Source organism: Cololabis saira, chromosome 12, assembly GCF_033807715.1.
Source record: "Cololabis saira isolate AMF1-May2022 chromosome 12, fColSai1.1, whole genome shotgun sequence".
NCBI lineage: Eukaryota > Metazoa > Chordata > Actinopteri > Beloniformes > Belonidae > Cololabis > Cololabis saira.
This window is the reverse complement of record NC_084598.1, coordinates 19,730,079-19,754,063: the sequence shown is the minus strand read 5'-3', so window position 1 is coordinate 19,754,063 and position 23,985 is coordinate 19,730,079. Positions and strand designations below refer to the sequence as shown.

The 23,985-nt window shown below is 38.0% G+C and overlaps 2 protein-coding genes across 4 annotated transcripts; one reads left to right on the top strand and one right to left on the bottom strand.

The window, feature by feature from the left end:
* Positions 1 to 3,023: 3,023 nt before the first annotated feature.
* On the bottom strand, positions 3,024 to 17,048 carry nr2c2 (nuclear receptor subfamily 2, group C, member 2). Of its 3 annotated transcripts, none has more exons than XM_061735907.1 (15): positions 16,911 to 17,048; positions 13,784 to 13,872; positions 13,391 to 13,486; positions 12,983 to 13,183; positions 12,517 to 12,622; positions 12,192 to 12,371; positions 11,418 to 11,574; positions 10,130 to 10,220; positions 9,792 to 9,937; positions 9,317 to 9,494; positions 8,949 to 9,070; positions 8,715 to 8,854; positions 6,485 to 6,622; positions 6,251 to 6,356; positions 3,024 to 5,293 (listed from the first exon to the last, which is right to left on the bottom strand). In XM_061735907.1, the coding sequence occupies exons 2-15, from the start codon at positions 13,841 to 13,843 to the stop codon at positions 5,119 to 5,121; spliced, it is 1,896 nt and encodes a 631-aa protein (XP_061591891.1). In that variant the 5' UTR covers positions 13,844 to 13,872; positions 16,911 to 17,048; the 3' UTR covers positions 3,024 to 5,118. The 3 variants fall into 3 exon arrangements, 2 of the variants coding, with proteins under 2 accessions (XP_061591891.1, XP_061591892.1); XM_061735908.1 differs by having other exon boundaries at positions 5,161 to 5,293; positions 6,251 to 6,337; XR_009783835.1 differs by having other exon boundaries at positions 5,255 to 5,293; positions 6,251 to 6,383.
* A 3,874-nt stretch (positions 17,049 to 20,922) lies between these two features.
* b3galt4 (UDP-Gal:betaGlcNAc beta 1,3-galactosyltransferase, polypeptide 4) lies at positions 20,923 to 23,847 on the top strand. Its single transcript, XM_061735906.1, has one exon. The coding sequence runs from the start codon at positions 21,324 to 21,326 to the stop codon at positions 22,431 to 22,433; it is 1,110 nt and encodes a 369-aa protein (XP_061591890.1). The 5' UTR covers positions 20,923 to 21,323; the 3' UTR covers positions 22,434 to 23,847.
* The last annotated feature ends 138 nt before the right edge of the window (positions 23,848 to 23,985 follow it).

Genomic DNA, 23,985 nt, shown 5'->3' with positions numbered 1-23,985 from the left:
TTCAGCGTCTCTATCCCTGTGAGTCACAGTTGTTGTGGCAGCAGGCGGGGGACCACAATATGAAACACTGGATTTCATTGGTGTGGCTGATCAATGATCTAATTAGATTTAGAACAAATGCCATTAAAATTACAAAAACAAGAAATGGCCCCATATTTGATCATTTTAATAGATGCTGAGATGGAATTTTGTCAAGTTGAACTGATGGTTACATGTAAACTGCTAGCATACGGTCACGGTTTTGAGTTTATCTCACAGTTTTTTTTGTTTTTTTTTTTTCTCCACAGTTTAGGTATTTAGTTACTGTTTTATTTTTAAACCCATGTCCTTGTGTTTCAGTTACAGTGCCTTGCGAAAGTATTTGGCCCCCTTGAACTTTGTGACCTTTTGCCACATTTCAGGCTTCAAACATAATGATATAAAACTGTATTTTTTTGTGAAGAATCAACAACAAGTGGGACACAATCATGAATTGGAACGAAATGTATTGGAAATTTCAAACTTTTTTAACAAATAAAAAATGAAAAATTGGGCGTGCAAAAATTATTCAGCCCCTTTACTTTCAGTGCAGCAAACTGTCCTGAAGTTCAGTGAGGATCTCTGAATGATCCAGTGTTGACCTAAATGACTAATGATGATAAATGGAATCCACCTGTGTGTAATCACGTCTCCGTATAAATGCACCTGCACTGTGATCGTCTCAGAGGTCTGTTTAAAGAGCAGAGAGCATCAGGAAGAACAAGGGACACACCAGGCAGGTCTGAGATACTGTTGTGGAGAAGTTTAAAGCTGGATTTGGATACAAAAAGATTTCCCAAGCTTTAAACATCCCATGGAGCACTGTGCAAGCGATAATATTGAAATGGAAGGAGTATCAGACCACTGCAAATCTACCAAGACCTGGCCGTCCCTCTACACTTTCAGCTCATACAAGGAGAAGACTGATCAGAGATGCAGCCAAGAGGCCCATGATCACTCTGGATGAACTGCAGAGGTCAGAGGTCACCTACAGCTGAGGTGGGAGACTCTGTCCATACGACAACAATCAGTCGTATACTCCACAATTCTGGTCTTTATGGAAGAGTGGCAAGAAGAAAGCCATTTCTTAAAGATATCTATATAAAGTGTTGTTTAAAGTTTGCCACAAGCCACCTGGGAGACACACCAAACACGTGGAAGAAGGTGCTCTGGTCAGATGAGACCAAAATCGAACTTTTTGGCAACAATGCAAGACATTATGTTTGGCGTAAAAGCAACACAGCTCATCACCCTCAACACACCATCCCCACTGTCAAACATGGTGGTGGCAGCATCATGGCTTGGGACTGCTTTTCTTCAGCAGGGACAGGGAAGATGGTTAAAATTGATGGGAAGATGGATGGAGCCAAATACAGGACGATTCTGGAAGAAAACCTGATGGAGTCTGCAAAAGACCTGAGACTGGGACGGAGATTTGTCTTCCAACAAGACAATGATCCAAAACATAAAGCAAAATCTACAATGGAATGGTTCACAAAAAAACATATCCAGGTGTTAGAATGGCCAAGTCAAAGTCCAGACCTGAATCCAATGGAGAATTTGTGGAAAGAACTGAAAACTGCTGTTCATAAACGCTCTCCATCCAACCTCACTGAGCTCCAGCTGTTTTGCAAGGACGAATGGGCAAAAATTTCAGTCTCTCGATGTGCAAAACTGATAGAAACATACCCCAAGCAACTTACAGCTGTAATCGCAGCAAAAGGTGGCACTACAAAGTATTTTATTTATTTATATATATATATATATATATATATATATTTTAACTTAAGGGGGCTGAATAATTTTGCACGCCCAATTTTTCAGTTTTTTATTTGTTAAAGTTTGAAATATCCAATAAATTTCGTTCAACTTCATGATTGTGTGTCCCACTTGTTGTTGATCCTTCACAAAGAAATTACAGTTTTATATCTTTGTTTGAAGCCTGAAATGTGGCAAAAGGTCACAAAGTTCAAGGGGGCCAAATACTTTCACAAGGCACTGTATATTGATCTTTCTGAAGATAACAGTATCATATCTGACACAGAATCTGTTAAACTGCATATTGTTTTGGGGCTTCTTTTGAGTGCGTTTTTGGAGTGTCCTAGACAAAGTCCAGACTTAATTCTGAATGACTTACTGTGGCTGGTCGAAAACACTTTAATGTAACTAAATTAAAAACAATTCAGCAAAAAAAAATTGAACAAAATTCCTTCACAGTGATGTGAAAGACTCATTGCCAGGTATCATAAGCAGTTGATTGTTGCTCCTGAGGATGAAACAGTTATTAGGTCTAGAACCAGGTCAGGCCATTTCCCTTTATAAATAAAATCTTAATTTAAAAACTGCATTCTGGATAGACTCAGGTTATCTTTGTCTTATATTAAAATTTGTTTCATTATCTGAAACATGCAAGTGTGATTAAAAAAAAAAGGCAAAAATAGAAGAGATCTGTAAGGGGGCAACTTTTTCACAGCATAAAGTTGATGGTATCGGGGTTGTATCTTCGGGATGAGGCAATTTCTGTTTCTATGATGGCAGCATTAATGCGGGAAAGAATAAGATTTTAGAGAGCAATGTATTGTATACTGTTGTACATCACATGTACCTCTAAAAGATGCCTCTGACAAAAAAAAAAGGAGAAAAAAAGATGTCCCAAAATGAGTAAGAAAAAATTGTAAACTGCTGTGTTGTTTCTCGTTTTGATTCACAAGAAGCAGAGAAGCGGGTCATGTGTGCCATCATAACTCTTCTATTCTTTGTTCACAGGTCCCCAAAAAAAGAAATTAAGAAAAAAAAAGTAAATTAATTTATTAACTTATCTTGCTTGGTAAGCTATACAACTGGCTAAATTAATCTAAAGTTAAAATCCCACATCAGGATAAATACATTCCACTGGGTGTCCAAGTGATTTGATGAGTCAATTTGATATAAATTCCGAGAAATGTTCTCATAGTCGATTTTAACAAAACAAATGACAAACAAATGTACAAACAAATTCAGTCATGTCATATTTAATGAAGATCTGTTTATTCTGTTTGAAATGTGTTGCTTCAGAGACTGGAATGCTGATACAGGAGCTCAGTCGTTAATACATTAGATTTTTATCTGTGAGGTAGAAATGTAGAGTTGTGACCAACTTGAGCGACAAGAATGATGTCTCATATCTTAATCTAAACATTCAAAGACAAACGTCTCAGAAAAAATGAGTACATTTACACAGTATAAAATGGTACACATCTCACAAGAGGAGAAAAAAATGCTTCAAAATTTTCCAATGAAGGAGTTGCACTGTAAATACTTTAAAGCCACAAAACTGAAATAAACAGTTTACATACTGCATTTGATAAACTGTGCTTAAGCGTTTTTTTCATGCACTGTAATGCACTATAAAATTGATAACAATGCTCCTTATTACGGCAAATGGCGACAAGATTATAAAACCTAGCTTAAAAACAACATGCACTCATTTTAATGAAATTACATGTACAATTGTGAATTCACACCAGTGCCTTTACAAACATACTGTTCAGGTTTTAAACCAACATATTACAAATGACATTTATTTCACAAGACATATCCTTGTTGAATTATTTACATCCCTATTATCATTCACGTTGCTGTGGATAATCATTCTGAACAATTATACAAGACGGTAAGCCGGTGCATATACTGTTCTGTCTTCAAGACATTGATGCACTGAAGGCTGACCTCCCCCTAAATATTTTATTTCTATTTTTTTTTTTAAATCAGGGAATCCTGCCCGAAAGTACTTTAAGTACACTTAGTATGCAACAAGCAAATTCATTTACAACAAGTAAAAGTTATCAAAAACATACAGAATACAAAGTTTTAGTCAGCTCGGGAACACCACAGAAGCTGATTCATGTGCACCCAAATGCAAACAAGAACGGTAGCATAGCTACACATAGGCAAGACTACCAAACCCAAATCCATAAAATAATCCTATTTCTTTAAAGTAATCATTTTCACTGACAAATAAAGACAGAAAATGCAGGCTGACAAGCAGTCATGACACTGAAGGAATATCAGGAAACAACACATAATTGATTGTCATTAAGGAAAAAGTGATGGTGTGATTGCACAGACATAACATGAGGACATAATGATCTAAATATAATTGTACCGCATAATAAAACGTGCGTGAAAATAAAATCTCTTTTGCAAGTTTTGATATAATAAAACCAGACAATGACGGTTAGTAATGAGTAATAGTTAGTTTAATGCTATGGTATGGTGTATTTAAATAACGTTAAGGATTGTTTAAGTGACTGAGGTATGTTATTTGCATAAACTGTAGCTGGCCAAAATTGACCGTCCAACTGTTATTTTCTTTTATATAAATAACTGTTTATTAATGTCAGAGGAAAGTTGACGCATTGAAAGTATGTCTCTGCCTTACCTGACATGATCACGTTCTCGTAGATCTTGTTAGAATCAATCTACCTCGTAAATCAAGTCTGAATTAATTTGTTTTCGACATTCAGAAAATCTTGCTATTTCACAACAATCATATATTGAAGGACACTGAGTTTTAGGCACAGTCATAAAATATTCTAATTTATACAGTACTGATATTTCCGACAGCCAGCATTGGAAAAAAAAAGGATCTCTTTATCAAGAATGTTCAGCAATCTGTACGAGTTTAAATGCAAAACTGTTTTGTATCTTTCCTGCAATTCTACCATCAAGAAATCACTTTTTAAATGTGTGTGACCAACATGAGAGTATGGTAAGGCTTAAATAAATCTAAAAAAAATGGTTAAAAGACAAAAAAAAAGTGCTATGAAGACTTTAGAGGAAATGCCCAGTTGTAGCTGCAGAAGATTCAAACTGCATGTAGTTCATAACTTCCGACCACCTCAGCTGCAGAAAACATTTCCTGTCATCCTGGCTTTCCAAAGTTGTGTTATCCAAACAATTCAAAAAAGCATTCCCAATTAACTTTGCACCATGCACTGTTTAAAAACAAGGGGCTGCGGCAGAGTTTTGGACTGCAGTTCAGCACCTCAACACTGAGATAAAGAGTTTACCTGAAAAGATGATTACTAAAATCTTAACTGACGGGTTCTGGGAGGTTTGTCATTCTGTAGAGTCGGAGTCCTGGCTGTTGTACTCCGCTGTTTCCATCTTGAGGATGTAGGGAATGATGCTGTCTATAGAGACGTTGCCTATTAAGCCAGTGAAGAAGAGCTCCTCTGTGATGCTTGAGTTCATGAGGCGAAGGGCGGGGAGACGAGTCAGAATACGCGTCAACCTGAGGAGATTTACACATTTTCCTGTATTCACTTGTTTATCAAAAAATACAACATTCCCATCAGTATACAGTATCCTTACATTGTCCAATAGCCAAATTTGACTTTTATATCTGACCAGCAGAAGTGTCAAAAGTATTCACATTCATTACTCAGGTAGAAGTATAGATACTAGAGTTTAAAAATACTCGTGTAGAAGTTGAAGTATCAACTCAAGTTTTTTACTCAAGTAAAAGTATAAAAGTACTGGTTTCAAAACTACTTAAAGTATAAAAGTAAAAGTAATGTAAGGAGGAAAAAAGCCATTAAGGACAAAAGCCATTGAAAATGAATGCATCTTAGTATAGTGCAAATATATTAAAGAACCATATATGTGTACTATTGAGCATTAACATGTGTTTCAGAGAGCAGAAGATATGATGACTAGTTTCCTATAAGTATTGTAATGGTGCAAAAAGTCAAACTTCAGAGGCATGTTATCATTTATCCTAACCTTTATTGGAATGTACATCCAAGTTTAGTTGCAGGAATCTGAGGGAACGGATGTAAGAACAAAACTGGACAAGAACATCTGAAACAACCACAACCAAATTCACTCTATCCGGACGGCGCAATTTAACTGGATAGTTTTTTTTAAAGGCCGAAATTAAATAGAGTAACGAGGCTGTTTTTAAAATGTAAGGAGTAAAAGTACAGATAATTGCGTGAAAATGTAAGGAGTAAAAGTAAAAAATCGTCTGAAAAATAATTACTCCAGTGAAGTATAGATAACCAAAATTTCTACTTAAGTAAGGTAACGAAGTATTTGTACTTCGATACTTGACACCTCTGCTGACCAGAATATGGTACTGGTCAATCTGATGTACTCCATGTGGGCAATTTGCTTATCAATTACTCTTCCTTTGCACTACTAAATGCTACTACACTGGGTTTAACTAGATTTTGTGTTATTAATGTACCTGTATGTGTCTTCGGGATATGATTTCTGGACATAGTCCTGCAGCTCCATCAGAGCTTTCTCCTGGAACTTCTCAATCTGCCCACTGCTGTCGACACCAGGGTGATCTGATTAAACACAACAACACATGTGGACTACAAAAGCCAAGTATTAGTCATTTAGGTTTTCCCCCCGCTTTGACCATTGCCAGTTTGAACGGCCACTATAATTTTGATTGAGAAAGTCAGAATCTCACCAGGGCTGAACAACACAATAGCCTTCAGGTAAGCATATTCATAACTATCCGTCTCCAGCTTCGTCATGCTGTTACAAAACTCCTGGAACTTCCAGATGTGCTCCATCACCTGCTTCACCCTCTCTCCTGAAAGCTTATCTGAGAAGAAAATAAATGTTAATTGTTGGATCAAAATGTATGGTGTAGTTACAACCCCTAATCAGAAAAAAATGGGATGGTATGGAAAAGGCAAATTTTAAAACAAAAAATGGGTTTACTATAACTTTTATATGGACTCTAGACACTCTAAGCAAAAGACATTTCATGTAAAAAAAATTTTGAAGACTCAGTTTTAAATGTTAACACATATCCACTTCTGCATTTCAGGCTTGCAAAATTTCACAAAAAGTTGGGTAAAGTATTCAAAATGATAAGTGGACTGTATTTATATCGAGGTTTTCTAGTCTTGTGGACCATTCAAAGTCCTTTACACTGCAAGTCACGTTTCGCCCATTCACACAAGCACCTTTTACATTGCCAGATACCCCGCACTTAACACGTGGATGTAGCGTGGACTTCAAAGACACTACAGGACTGTCTCAGAAAATTAGAATAGTGATTTTTTGTAATGCAATTACAAAAACACCATACATTCTGGATTCATTACAAATCAACTGAAATATTGCAAGCCTTTTATTATTTTAATATTGCTGATCATGGTTTACAGCTTAAGAAAACTCAAATATCCTATCTCAAAAAATTAGAATATTCTGGGAATCTTAATCTTAAACTGTAAGCCATAATCAGCAATATTAAAATAATAAAAGGCTTGCAATATTTCAGTTGATTTGTAATGAATCCAGAATGTATGACATTTTTTTTTTTTTTTTTTTTTTTTTTTTTTTTTTTTTTTTTAAATTGCATTACAGAAAATAAAGAACTTTATCACAATATTCTAATTTTCTGAGACAGTCCTGTATATGGGCTACGAGACCAGGAACTAAACCACCACCCTTCATGTTGGCAGATGACTGCTCTCCTTTCTGGGACGCAGCAGGCCATATTTACCATTTAGTAATGTTGCATTCCTTCTCACGACACTGAAAAGATATTCTGACTTTAAAAATACAATCAGTTGAAGTGTTTTAGGAATTACTTGTTCCTGTTTTGTTTCAGTATTTTCCAGACATTCTCTGTTGTGATCTACTACAGAAAGCAAAACAGCAGAATTTCAAACGCTAGGGATTTCATTTTTAGTAATTGTAAGGTTACAATCACAAGGTAAAAGATATGTTAAAAAAAATAATCAGTAGCACGTTTTAAAAAATATAGCTCAAGTAAGTCTCGGCCAGCAGACCTTTTGAGCTAGAGTTCTGTGCACATCTGCATCAACAGGGGTAAAATTAAATGGCTGGGCCATAGGATTAAGATTGGTGTTAATAACCTGGGAACCAGAGGGAATCTAAAAGCCTCTGAGCCTAGAGATGTCAACACCCCTGAACAAGGTTGACCCAAAGTCTCTTCATTATTTTATTTCACGTTAAACTCATTACAAACCCTAAACGGTCTCCACCCCAACTTTCTATGGAAAGTATAGCAGGCCTGAAATGCAGCATGGGTGTATATTAACAAATGTAATGAAGTGGAGACAAACACAAAATATCTTTGGTTCATAGTTTGCTAAGAAATGCAAGTCAAAGTAAATGTAAGAATCAATGCATTAACCTATTATGTCTCAATTTTTCTCTATTGGGTGGGTGTTGTGGTTTTGTACTTGTCTAACCTTTATTCAACAGAGAAAGTAACTTAGAGGAGCAAAATACAAACATGTAATCAAGTGTCATGCAGTTCCCCATCAGTTTGAGTCCATAGCTAATATGTCAATTAAAAATTGTATCTGGACAGCACATAAGTCATAATGACTTCCACTGTAGTAAACAAGTATGTCCTTTTCTCTCTCTATCTCCGGTTTCTGTAGCGCAAACGAACAGGTGGTAACCACCCCAGGATAGGACGCTAGTCTATTGCTGGATACTTCCCCCTAGCAAAGCTAGGTACCCATTCATACACCTGGGTGAAGTGAGGAAAGCCAAGAGTAAAGCATCTTTCCCAAGGAAAAACAATGCTTACAATATATATACAATATATTTACTTAAAAAAAGAAAACTATTTATTTTTATTTTTTTAATTATTATCCTGGTCATATGTGAGTGTCATACTGTGCAATGATGACGAGGTCAGTGGTCCATACCATCCTGGATGCTGCTTTGCAGGTGGTTAATAATGGCAGTGAGGATGGTTGATAGGTTCATCACATGAGCGCACTGAGCCAGACCGAGAGTGAACAGCTCATTCCAGCAGGCTCGCACCAAAGTGGTGTTTGCGTCCTGACTGAGAAAAAGAGACATGCAGAAGGTATAATGTAAACACACAAGTGGTTATGTTATTTCACAATAGAAATCTATTTAATGAAATGCTTTCGAACCCGAGGGCTGAGAATGCAGGGATGGAGCGTGCCCAGTGCATGGAGAGGAAGAGGAGTCTGGACGCAGACTCACAGATGTAGTGTACATTCAGATACTCAGGCATGGGGCTTGGCATGGTCAGCTAAGGCAAAGAATTAAAGATAAAAGGGTTTACTGAAAGAGGACATACATTGTTACAGTAAAAATCAATCTGTGAATCTGTAGTATGGTACCACAAGAAAGATTTAATACAGAAAGCAACAGGTGTGGGCAGCAATGATCTTCTTCTAACAATCTGTATTAATCTGAAGAAACTCAATTGTTCAATGACTGTGTTGTATTGAGAATTTCAGGGGATGTTTTGCTAACATCCGATGACTCCACCAACCTTGAAACTGACATGGCTGTCTGTGAGCAGTGGTCCCTCCACCTCAATGATGGGCGTCTCCTGGTCTTGACCAATTAGGTGGATAGTTGTTCCGCTCGTACACTGTGACTTCTCGGACAGATTTTGTTCAATCTCGACCTCAGATGGATTGAACACTTTGGCCAGAGTGTCAAAGGCACTATACAAAATGTAAACATGCACGTCACACACAACCCAAACTGTGCTATGAAACACAATTCTCTGTAGAATAATATGGATACATTTCCTTCTTAAACAGCTACATTTATAAACACTTAAGTAAGGTATCATCTGATCATTCAAATACTCTTTTTCTGCTTCCAGCCGTTCATAAATTGACATATATTATCCCCTTTCCAAAGACAATAAGTTGACACAGGAGGTGAAACCTAAGTAAGCAAAGACAAAACTTAATGTAAGGTCTGAGATGAAACCCTCCGCTCCACAGCTGACTGACCGTGTTATATCGCTGGTAGCCGGCTCCGCGTGTTGACGATCTGAGGCATCACCATTATTCAGGTTTTCTTTTAGTGATTCACTCAGACTGGCCAGTGATGTCACTACATTGGCTAGTGTACCCAGGTCTCCATGCCCCGAATCCATCTGAGACAAATAAGACAGTGTTAATTATTTTCCATGACATAAGTCAACTCAACTTATAAGACTACCGGTACTATAAGAATACTGCTTAAAATGTGTAAGAAGAAGCACTATCAAAAGAAGCAGAGGGCAGAAAGCAGCAAAATGAGAACATTTAACCTGAAACTGGCTGCTGCACGGTCATATGTACGGTACCTTGGAGTCAGCTGCTAACAGCAAAGTTCCATCAGTTTGAATGACTGGCTGCTGGATATTGACCAGCATCCCCTGGTCCAGCAGGCTGGACCTGCACAGTGTATTATTAAAGCATGCTCACATGACAGGTCAAGTATAGTTTTACAATGGTGTCATGAAGGAAGTCTTAGGCCCTGTCCCAATACTCCCCCTAGCCCTCGTTTTCATCCCAACCCCTAAATTTTGCGCATTCCCGTGAGGGTAGTGGTGTCCCAATTCCTCTTTCCATCTAGGGGGAGTGACGAAAAGTAGTGTAGTGGCTATGAATTTGTCCCTACGTTTGTAGGGATTTCGGATGCACACTAGCTGACCTAGGGACCAAAACATTTCCCAGAATGCTTTTCGTCGTCATTTGCGGACTAAATAATAAAAAAAAAAACATGGCGGACATTTCTTATTTTTTAGTGAATAAAATCAATATTTTGAGTTAGTTTCTGCATAAAAATGCGTTTTGATTACATTTCTAGCGAGAAATATATATTTTACTTTCATAATATTCACTCAGTGATTGTACATAATCACTTTTTTGCCCGTTTTTTGCAACCTCGCCAGAATAAAGGCTGATTTATGGTTCTGCGTTACACCAACGCAGGCCTACGGCGTAGGTAACACGGCGGCGCGCGCCGTACGCCATACCCTACGCCGTAGGCTCTGCGTCGATTTAACGCGGACCCATGAATCATCTCCCGACGCCGGCAGGCAGGCAGAAATCCCGAAATTTTCGGAGCAAATTTCTTAACAGGCGTAGCTACAACTGTTAGATTTCATCTATTAAACCAACATTTATCATTTATCTTCCAAAATGATTTATTTCAGCCAGCGGTAATTCTCCACAGAGCTGCAGGTTTCTCCCCCGGGACGACGGCGCAGCGCGATCACGTCTGTACTCCGGCCGTGAGCTGCTGCTGCTGCTGCTCCGGGCCGGCGGCTCTTATCATCTCCGAAAACATCGGGTCAAATTTCTTAACAGGCGTTATTTGGATAAACTGAGCCCAGGTTGTGGATCTTAACAGTTACTTTTACGGCTGAAAAAATATTAAAACTTAATAAAGTGCCATATTAACAGCGCTACAGCTGAAATTAAAACAGTTTTTAGCTCTCAGCTTCCTGAGGAGGGAGGGGAGAGTATTGGGACAGGTGAAGAAAAGAAGGGCGAGTGAAAGAAAGTAGGGGGTGTATTGGAATTGGGCCTTATCCAACATTGAATGAAGTCTTATCCAACATTTGTCTGTAGCTGATTTCCACTGACCTGGAGCCATCTGTATCTGTATCGGAGATAAAGGTTGGTGTGGCGATAAGCGGGCTGTTTAGGTCCTTGCGAATGTAGATCTTCTGGGTGGAGGCAGCACAGTTCGCATGCCTCTCTCTGGGTACTATGTCAATAGGCTTCCTCTCACTCTGGACAGCTAAACATCAACAACAAGCAGACTGCATTTACATTTTTATAATGATGATGAGACATGATTATAATAATGCTTCTCAACTGTACAGGTAAGGATTATGAAAATACATCAAAATAAATAACATAAAATACATAATAAATAAAAATATAAAATCTGTGTCTTCAGAGCAATGTATCACATGAATAATAACATCTGAATCATTGAGGACACTATTAAAGATTCAGTCCATTTTTTTAATGAATTATATTTCAACACAACTTGTGTTCAACTGATGCACATTTGTGATTAGGTGGGGATCAAAGAATGGCTTATGAACGTGTGGAGATGCTGTGAGATATGTGAGTTTCTTTTAATAAATAGTTGAATCTGGTGTCCTCTACAACTGTATATAGACGCACTGTTGATTAAATATAAACGCCAGTTTCATTGGTAATGACTTTGCTCCTGCCTGCTCTCTCGTCAAGAGCTTGTTGAAAACTTCAGAGATATGTTTTGGCACTGGCTGATGCTGATAAGTGAAAAATTTGAAGAACTTGTGTTTACATACAGTATAGACACAACATTCTGACAAGGTTTTTTGGTTCCTTTAGAGAGCAAATGTAATATTAATGTAAACTCACAATCGGTTTTCATCCCCATCTTAAGGCATTTCTTCAAACGGCAGAACTGGCAACGATTGCGGTGATGTTTGTTGATGACGCAGTCCTGCTTACTGCGGCAGCTGTAGGTCAAACTCTTCCTCACGCTCCGCTTGAAAAAACCTTTACATCCCTCACAACTGACAGCTCCATAGTGACGCCCTGAGCACAGACAAAACCACTGTCAGTCACTGTGCACGTGTGTGAGAGTCCTGACATGGTGAAGATCTTGTCTTGTTGGAGACAAGCAAAAGCAGCACATGCAAAGCAGCATATGTTTAGTTTCAACAGTACCAAACTAGACTACCTGAAGCTTTGTCTCCACACACCACACAGTATTCCACAGGTTGTGACCGACTTAAATCCCCAGACTGTCCCAACAATCGCTCCATTGATACAGGATCAGTGACAATCTGAGAAGCAAAATAAAATATTAAACATTGTAATAAACAAAGGTGAAATACATTCGTACTGTATTTCACTGTAACACTGTTAGCACCATGGACTTTGATATGTGACATCCATTGAAAATGGATGTCATATTGTTCATTGTGGATGATGTGTTTTTTTTAAATTGCGTAATTTTTTTTATTTTTTATTATTACATTAATTGAAATTTGATTTCTTAGGAAAAGGGACAGATAAAATAAGCTTAGTCTTCTTTCTGTTCTTTTTAATTCAAGGAAAGGGATTTGTTGTAATTATATTGAACTGTTTTGTTTTTCTTTTAATGAATGAAATAAAGAATAAATAATGTTACAGAGGAACCACACCTGTATCCGTCCTGGCATCAGGCTATCTGCAGAAGTAAAGATAAGTTGCTTGGTGTTGGCACTTTCTGGTGATGCCAAAATAACCTTGCTTGCACTTGAATTGTCAGCTGTGGTCAGAATGAACTGCTGCTTGGAAGCACTGGACGGGTTCATTGCTGTCACTATCTGGATCTTCTGGCCTGTCTGCTGGTCGGTTATAATCTGAAGGTATGAGAAGTGAATAAGCCTTACAGAAAGATGAAGGTGAACAGGAACATAAAACAATTTCATTTCAGCAGTAAGTCAAAAGAATGACATTGATGACATATATGGTAACAACAGCTTAATCACTTCCAGTGCTAAAAGGGGCCACCATTAAAAGGTAATGGCAGTATCATATTCTCTGATATTTATAAGGACATCAGTTACCTGTATTTGCTGTGGTGGTGTGGAAGGCTCAGTCGAGATGACCTGAAACCGCTGTGGAGACTCACTCGTCATCGACTCTGATGGAGAGGAAGGCTCCTAACCCATTTTAAAACAAATTATCCCAATCAATCAGTGTGCAATTAAAATATATATGAAGCAGTTATCAGTAAAGAAAGTGCATAAACTGCTATATAACATTTCTATTATGTTAATGAAAGTGAGAGCTGTGTACAAAGATATCTGTCTAAGGTAAAATTGTGGCCAAAAAAAAGCGTAGCTTGAAACAGTATGTAACTTTCATTTAAAAGAAAAAAACAACTTTGAAATGGGTTATATGGAACTACTTAGTCAACAGCAAACAGTAACAATAAGCCTCATACTCTGCAAACTCACCTCTGCCTCATGCTCGGGGTCTGTTTTCTGCTGAGAAAGCAGGTTCAGGTTTGCCGTCATGATGATGTGGGGTCATTAGTAAGGTCTGTCTGAAAGAATCCCAAAGATGTTAATCAACCACAAGTGACACAGAAGAAACTGAGAAAAACTAGAGATTTTCCATACTACGAAGCTGGTGGATCATAGGATATTTTTTCTAACACTAACACTGTTATCTGTCATGAACGTTATCTTACTGATGATTTTGGATGGTATGTTTTGATTTGTCACTGGGTGCATGCTGTTCAGATATATTATCAGAAATGTACAATTAAGTTAGTTCTAAGGTCATTTGTTTTTATTGTGAGCTAATATTCACATGGTGTCTGAAAAGAAAGCAATTTCACGAATAAAAATAAAAATAGATAGATAGTGAATGATCTATGAGGGCAAAAGTAAAATTAAAGTAAAGTAAAATTAATCAGTTGGATGGATGGAAGCTTGTAAACCAGCTACAGTGGTCTCCAGAGCTGCACAGCAGTTGGTCATGGTTGGACTACCGTAGGTTTCTGCAAAATCAGATTAGGAAAAAGTGGATTTTTTTTTCATATTTCAAAACTAAGCTATGCTTCTTCTCACTCCTTTTCGAATATGTCATTTATTTTCGGTTTTTCTATGCTTTATTATTTTGCTTCCTGGCATATTCGGAATAAACAGTACAAACAAAACAAACAAACAAACAAACAAACTAAGACAGGCAATTGCCAATGTAATTGCCACTTGAAATGTGTACATATTTAAGTAATACAAAGTAGTTGTCATTGTCACAGATATTCAAATCTTTCCTTTTGTTTTTATTTTTTGTCTTTCCATTTGTTTTTTAATTGGTCAACATTTTTTGTTTTGGGCAAGCAAGTAGAGCCCTCAAGCAAGTTAAATACTTGGGTCACTTGCTCAAAGAAGAAGCCAAATAAAAAAGTAATCAAAATTGACGTTTAGGACCCAGAACTGATTTAAACTTGTCCATGTAATTATATTATTATTATAATTATTATAATTATTTAATTTGTTTTCCTTAATTATGTTATTACTTTCCCCACTGAGTTGTGTTCATGTGCTGTAAATCATACTACAGAATGCGTAGTCACGTGACCCCGTTTCTTTCCCACAACATCAAGAAAACGCAGACAACTAGGCAGCTTCAACAGCTTGTACCAAATTTAAAAAAAAGGGCAGTGTCAATCATTTAGACATATTTTGGTGTTTCTGAAGATAAAACTGAAAAAAGAGAAGTGAAGAGCAAAAATTAGAGAAGCAGATGCAGCGACCAAAGGTCAACTCCATCAGTTCATTTCAAAACTTGCTGCACGATCAAATGTGCAGGATAAGACAGAGAGGCTGTGTCTGAAATAACCACCTACTCACCATAGTGCACTACAGAGTGGCTGGTATTTTGTAGTTTTATCTGAATATGTAGTGAGAAGATTTGCAAGTTACTTGCTTTTTTAGCTTGCCATTTTTTTTTCTTTTTAAACTAAAATCTGAACTCTCACATACATATATTACTGGTATTTTCGCACATGTGTATATTATCCGTTTTTTGGGTTTAGTATTTATTTTGTAAATTGCTCATATTTTTATATTGCTCTTTTTTTATTATTTAGCTATTTATTGGTTTTTATTTTTTTAGGATATACTTTTTTTTTTTATATACCTTTTCATACTTTTGTGTGTATTCTGTAAATTTCTATTCTATTCACAAACAAACATACACAAGCATATATACATACACACAAACACATATACATATTTATATATATATATATATATACACACATACACACACACACACACACACACACACACACGTGTGTATGTGTATGTATGTATTAGGGCTGGGCGATATATCGAGATTTTAATATATATCGATATATTTTCAAACGCGATATGGTACGAGACAATATCGTTTATATCGGGAAAAATTAAAAAAAAAAAAAATAATTTTTAATGATTTTGATATAGCTTATTTTGTGACCAATTGACTTGAATGTTTTATTTGAGATTTGCACAAATGTTTTGTTATTTGCACAACTGTCAACCTCAGTGGAAAAGTCTGCCTGTTACTGTCTACATTGTATTAATTGCACAGTGTATTTTAATTTAATTGTTATGCAGGAAAGGGATTTGTTTTATTTTATTCAAGAAGCATTTTTATTCTATATATACACAGGCAGTTTATTTTTATTTCATTTGTTTTATACATTTTGATATTGTGCAGACCTCTGTTAATAAATGTACCTGTGTGACATTTGGCACGAGGCTTTGTATTAAAACTGACTGTTTTTTTAAGACATAGGACATCTTCCAAGACAGTCAATCTCATTTGTAAAACCTCTCAAAATAAATACCAAGCAAAGTGGGGCCTCTGCAGGTTTATATTGTTTATGAATGGGCCTGACAACATGCCCATCACCTTCTTCCTTCAAACACAACCATCACAACACGGAACAAAATGGAGATTCTGGCAGTCGGCCAGCCCCTCCGCAGACGTCCAGATTAATGCTAAATAAAGAGTAGTTTTTGTTCAAGACAACACAATGTGTGACAGTGACAATGCAATAATAAACATGTAAATGCGGCTGCTCCACATGAAACACATCGAAAGTCATTTGCATCCACTCCTGTCCCCGCAAAAGGTAGAAGGGTCGAGTTCATCTGCAGGAGCTGCAGCTAGCGCTGTGGTTAGAGGCTGGTTTATGGTTCCGCGTAACGTCAACGCAGACCCTACGGCGTACGTCTGCGTCGATTTAACGCGGAACCATAAATCAGGCTTAACCAGGCGTCAGTGAACGCAGCACCGACTACAGGTCGCTCCCCCCGCTGTAACTGTCATGTTAACACTCGGGGGTTCGTGCAATGACAGTGGCAGTGGTGTCACGTCTTGACAGCCTGCTCAGGTGTCAGTGCAGGCGGAACTGCCCCGTGGCTGCGGAGCCTGCGGGAGCCGGGCTGCGGAGCCCCGGAGCCGGGCAGGCGGCAGCGCCGCCCCGGTTAGCCGAGCTAGCCGGGGGAGGGGGCGGGGTGAGGGGCACCGGGCTCTTTTATCTCGCAGAGCTTTCACGGTTTTCGAGCCGAGATTGACACTTACCTCGGGGGGACGGCAGGCGTGGATTAAAGGTGTTCCGATACTTAAAAAATAATTAGTAGTTGTTTTTCTTCTGCTAAAGGTCAGAGTTCGTGACCCCGCTCAGCAGCGCTCTGACGGCGGCTCCGCTAGTTCCTCCCGCGGCCCCGCCCCCGCCCTGCAGACACACGGGCTGACGTCATTAACACTCACTGTCCACAACATTAGTTAGTTAAAATATATATTACCAGAGGTGGGTAGAGTAGCCAAAAATTGTACTCAAGTAAAAGTACTGTTACTTCAGAATAATATGACTCAAGTAGAAGTAAAAACTGGTGTGTCTCTCTCCATCTAGTTGTATTGTGTTTATGAAATAAGAATGGAAATGAGGATTTGTGAAAATATGAACATAAACGATAGTGAAGTTTAAGGGATGTATAGAGGAGGGAGGTAACAGGGGGGGTTAGAAGGTATTTAAAGGCATGTTATGCCTCTTTTTGTTTTGTTTGCGTTTGTTGTTGTTTAGATATGTCCTTTTAATATTTTTTTCGTTTTCGTGTAAATGTTGAGGTTGGTGTCTCTGTCTTATGTCTATATGTATTTTAGTTGTTTTTTTGTCATTGTTACACTGAACGTCACTATGGTGTGGCACATAGAAAAATAAAGTATAAAAAAAAGAAGTAAAAAGTAGTCATCCAAATAATTACTTGAGTAAAAGTAAAAAAGTACTTGGTGAAAAAACTACTCAAGTACTGAGTAACTGTTGAGTAACGTCTGATTTATTTTTTTAACACAACCATTCAAACAGACAAAAGTACAAAATAATCATCTTCAGGCAAATTAAATCAATACAATCATAAAATAAATTAAAATTAATAAAAAATAAAAAATAGTATAATTAAAATAAGCTTAAAGTAAATTCAAGTACTTTAATAAATAATGAAATAAGGGCAAGGCAAGGCAAATGTATTTATATAGCACAATTCAACACAAGGTAATTCAAAGTGTTTTACATTGACATTAAAAGCGGCAAGACATAACAAATAAGATTGAAAAAATTAAGAATAAGATGATAAGAAAAGAAGTAAAATAATAAAAAGCACAAGCTGTTAAAAATAAGGGCAGTAGAATACAGCAGGTAAGTATCACAACACGGAATAAAATAACAGAATAAAAAAATAAATTAAGCACAAGTAGCACAAAATTTCAAGCCTTTGTACTTTTCTTTTTTAACCAGGCTCCGCAGGCAGAACTAGAACAAGCCCATGAACTCATATAAACTCTGTGTGTGTGTTTGAGTCTGTGTATATGTGACAAAACATGCAAAAACAAACATTTTTCTCAAAGAATCACTCAGTGATGTCATGAGATTGACGCTTACGCGGAGGGGATAAAAGAAAAGTAATGAGCTAAATGTAGCCTAATGTAGCGGAGTAAGAGTACAGTTTCTGCTTCACAAATCTACTCAAGTAAAAGTAAAAAGTATAGTGATTCAAAACTACTCCTAAAAGTACAAAATTTCCCAAAATTCACTCAAGTAAATGTAACAGAGTAAATGTAACTCGTTACTACCCACCTCTGTATATAAATATATTATATATTGTCTTTTTGTCTATCAATCCATTCACAAGCTACTTCCAACCTGTTTTTATTCTTTATTTCAATTCAATTCCCAAATTCATCACTTCAATACTGCATTAATGCAAACAATCTCCATCCCACCCTTTTCAGGTCTACTTTTTCCCAATTTTCAATTAGGTTCAAAGGTCCTCTTTATTGGAACACCGTACCACACTATATTAGAGAATGCTCGAGTACAAATAATTTCAAAAAACAAATCACAACATTTTTGCTAGTCCAATTTAGTAAAGCTTAATCATTCATTTTCAGTACTTCTCTGCACACCCCCATTAGATTACTGTTTCTATTTTCTAGTAATTTAGCTTATTTTCCTTAGTTGTCCTATGTTTTACATATTTCTGTAGATATTGTTTGTTTCATTATAGGAGGACCACTCGACAAGCCCTTATGGTTTTTTTTGGTTCCTCCCGCACATGTTCATCTGTACTTTTAAAAGGGTTGTATATTTTTATGTGCAAATAAACTAAACTAAAACGTATATATATATATATATATATATATATATATATATATATATATATATATATATATACACACACACATGTCAAAATACATAATATAAAATCAAAACAGTAAAGAAGGTTTGTCGCTTTTTGGCCTTCTGTATTCAGGTATAACAAAGTTGTATTGTCAATGAGCTTAGAAACAACTAGTACATGTTAAAATAAAAAAGTATAATTGCAATGGTAGTTGCAAAATATTTTTGAAATATTTTTTCCTTGGTTGCGTTAGAAATAATAAGTTAAATTTTTTTTCATAACTTATTTATTATAAGACACATACAGACTTAAGAGAGACAGGCATTTTCTTATTTTAACCAAAGACTTTCATAGGGGTGTACCTCTTTTATGTCACTTTTATGTATTACCACATAACACCTTAACTATGTTAAGAACTATCAGAATCAGAAAGAAGTTTATTGCCAAGTAGTTTAACACACACAAGGAAATTGTTGTGGTGATTGGTGCAATACAAAAGAGCAAATAATATTAAAGGAAAAAATTTACAACAAGTTGGTTCTAAAGTGCCGGCGTAATGAGTCTGTAGGAAATCTTTTTTACCTGAGGTGACCTGGGATGTGCGTTAATGTGACGCATAAGGTCAGGATTGGAGTCTTTACGTTAATGTAACATAGAGTGGGGTGGGGGACAGTCTGTGGTAGACGGGGAGAGGGGGGTCCGGGGCCTTGTTGACGAGGACAGCTGCAGTCGAGAAGAAGGTTAAGGTGTTATGTGGTTATGTCTTAAGGCTCATGTGTATTCTATATTCAGTTATCAAACAATTTTTGAACATTGGACATTAAGTATAATACTAGTCAATTTTCAGTGTATGACATTCAGCTTTTATTTATTCCGTTAGTGTTTTCTAAATCTTTTGCTTCTGCTACATATTTATCCTAATTTAATTCTCATTTGAGCATTTTTCCAGACATTTTCTGCTTGTAGCATGGAGGAAGGAACAGTTGCATTTGTTTGTATGATTCTACATTGCATTGATGTTGAACAACCCTTAAAATCATTCATCTTTACTGTATGTGTTATATGTGCAAGTGTAATGAACACAGTGTTCTTATGTAGTTAGTGATTGTTCATGTCATAGTTTCGCATATGCATATAAATAGAAAAAAATGATTAATGTATTAAAAAAATTCAAACAAAAAGCCTACTTACTTTTTATTGCTCTGTACTGACTCCAGTAGATGAGCCTACCACAATACATTTAGAATATTTGATTATCTGTGATGATCACAAATCATCACGATCTGTCATAGCTTACAATGCTATATAATGATATATTCTAGTATTATCCAAGCTCTTTTTCAAAGCGGCATTGAATATGTAATCTAACATAAGACACATTTCTTATGAAGTCAATTTTTTTAGACAACTTTTCAGTTAAGTTTATTTTATTTTATGTTTTGTATATTAACAGGACTTTTCATAGTGGATGTACATTACCATTAAATTACCACTAGATGTCGCCCTAATTCCACAGGTAAGCGCACAGCCTGCAGGAGGACAATAGACGCACCGCAGAATCACCTTAAATTAAACAAAGCGGTAATATAAATATAAATAATCTCAATAAATATATCTTGCTTTTATGGTTCTTTATTTATTTTATTACCATTCTGATTGTGCTGCAGTAGCCCCAGGACCATTTCTGGACCTCCATCCCTCCTCATGACATTTAATAGCCTATTGCTTCTATGACAGGAAGATTTACGGTGATTGTAAATGCTCCGGTACATTTTTGTTGCAATTACAGTTCTTCCACAGCACAAGTAGCTAAAATTAATTAATTTTAATTATGTTATCTTATAAATGCATTTAAAAAAAAAAAGCCAAGATAATATCACAAGAAATCAGGACGGCACAGTTTGCCCCCAGGAAGGTCAAGGAAGACTGGTCTTCATAGAAGCAGAAGCCATCACATCACATATCACATCATGCACATGATGGAGAGAACAGTAAGTTCATCCCCCGTCCCTGATCGACCTCGCCTTTACTCCCCGTTACAATAGTATCGAGGCAAAAACAGCTTGGGGCTGCTGCCAAATCGACCGCTCCAAATGCGCAGCTGCATATCCCAGTTTCTCCAAACCGAGAAGAATGCAGCATCAGCACGAGGCTGCCAGCTGTTTTCGCTTCTAAAACGCTCTCCGACTGCTGCTGAGTGAAGGAGGGACAGGGGTGTGTGTGCGTCTCACCGGCAACACAAAGGGGGAAAAAGACGAGCGACAGACGGAGGAATTGGCAAGAGCTGCTGGTCTGCAGAGCTGCACAGGGGACGGTCATGGTCGGACTAGGTTTCTGCAAAATCAGATTAGGAAAGCGAGGACATGGGCTTGGATTCTTACATGTTCTGTGTGCGTTCATAGTGTGCGCTGCTTTATTCGTTCTGCTGTTTGTGGATTTCCTTGAGTCATGGGTCACCTCCATCGGGATGAGCACGGCAGTGGAGGCGCAGGCTGGCGTCCTTCCTCTGCAAAGCCTTCCACCCACCAGACCCGAGGAGTTTCTGCTCATGCCCAGCCCGCTGGTGTGCCAGCGTGCCAAGCCTTACCTCATCATCATGGTCACCTCTGCTCCTGCCAATCAACGGGCCCGCCAGGCCATCAGGGACACCTGGGGAGGTGAAGTGCAGGTGAGAGGCCTGCGGGTCATGACTCTCTTCATGGTGGGGGTGGCGTCTGACCCTGGACTTGGTAAGCTGCTGATAGAAGAAGCCAGAGAGAAGGGAGATTTGATTCAAGGGCGTTTTTTGGATACCTATTCCAACCTCACTCTGAAGACCCTGTCCATGTTGGGCTGGGCCCGCAGGTTTTGCCCTCAGACTCACTTCATGGCCAAAGTGGATGATGATGTCCTCTTCAATCCCAGCGCCCTCTTACACTTCTTGAACAAGAGCCATAACCCTTACGAGCAAGGAGACTTGTACCTTGGCAGGGTACATCTCCACGTGGCCCCGGACCGTGACCCGGACAGCAAGCACTACCTTCCAGCAGGAGCCTACCCTCCATCAGTCTTTCCAGACTATTGCAGTGGTACAGCCTATGTCCTGTCCCGCTCCGCACTGCTCAAAATCTCCTTGGCAGCCTCTGCATCACCTTTGTCCACACCTCTCCCCCCTGAGGATGTATTTGTAGGTCTGTGTGCCCGGACAGCTGGAGTGCTGCCTTCACACAGCCCTCTCTTCTCTGGTGGTCCGGGTGTCCCCTACGGACGCTGTTGCTATCAGGTCATGGTGTCCATCCATCACATCTCACCCAGGGAGATGCTGCACTACTGGGCTGATGTCCATTCTTCCCCCCCGTGCTCCTGGCTGAGTCAGCGGGCTTCTCTGGGGATGTGCAAAGTCAGGGCAATGCTGGGCTCGGCCCTCGGACTGCAACAAGGATTGTGATGACTGACAGGAGATGAAAACTCAACCCACCGTGTCTGTTTTCAGTATTACGAACAGCACAAGTGCTCTTTTGGCTGTGAATCCACTATCTGCACTGAGACAATGTTTATTTTTTAGAGCTTTATTTTTGAAACACTTCACAATACTCAGATTTTTTTTTTAAATAGAATATTCACTTGGATATAAAGTTATTTGAGCAATCTTTAAAACGTCTCACAACATCTGTCTTGTTAGAGACAAACTAGCTGTAGAACACATAATAGCATGCTCTAATGGCTGGTACACTTTCACATATTTATAGGCTGCTACGCTCACATACTATTTTAAAACCTGTGTAGTCTTTCACCAGCTATAATTCAAATGTAGTAGTTAAGTCTGAATGGCCAAGTGCACGTCTTCACAGGCTAATGCAGCAGACAAAAATATCCTACTTCAGACAGGTTGGACAAAATTTAAAACAACATACTTTGATTTGCAAAAACTAGCAACCTCTCCAGGGTGTACCCAGCTTTTCACCCAATGGTAGCAGGGATCGGCTCCAGCAGACCGTAAAGAAGGTTGAAGGACAGAAAACACATGATGCTCTAGTGTAGACGCTCATACATGGATGACTCAGTCATGCATAAAGTGTGTTGTAACTCGACTTCCTTTTCAAGAGGAAAGGTTTTTCAGTATAACGGACAGCCTCGAACCAGTTCCTTTGTTTCAAGCCTTCGAGAGTAAACATACAAGTTGCACAATAGGAGTCAATTTTACAAGATAGACCAGTTCTCAAACAGGCCATGTCAGTTGCTTTTCTTTGACAAATTGCAGAAACAGTGACAGGTAGGTGCACTACTGCGGAAGAGCATTATTTGTAAGTTTTCAGAAAATATGTGAAATCATTTGTGTGAATTGTGGATTTGTAATCACACGTCTGGCCTGTGTTTCTGCTACACTATGACTAAGAAACAATCTGATTATTTACACTCAGGAAATGTGTGTATGGATCAAATTCAGGCAGCAATAAACCACGTGTTAACAAATGGTCTGCTTTTTTTTTCTTTTTAAATCAACATTTCTAGTGAGCTGTTTTTCCATGCTGCACAACTGATGAAAAAAGGCAGTTGAGAGAGTAAAAAATGTTGGAGGAACTCCATATTTAAAACATGACTCTTTAGCAGTGAATGAGGATGCAATTACTACTACTAATACTACTGTCATTTAGCAGATGCTTTTATCCAAAGCGATTTACATCTGAGAGAACAAACACAATAACACAAGTTTAAATATTATATTCAAGCCTTATTTTATATTTCAAAAGCAACCTCTGTCTATTTATTTCCAGTCACCACAAAGTATTCTGTTATGTGTACCCACATCCTCCCTGACACAACTGTTCCCTTTTATCCAGGTACTTTAAGTGGGTGGGGTAATGGGAGCAACTGGGTTCGCTGTCCTACTCAAGGACACTTTGGCAAGTGTCAGGGCTGGGGATGCATCCAGCAACCTCCCGTTTGAATGCCTTAAATGACCAGCCTGTTCCATCTGGATAAAAATATCAAACTTTTAC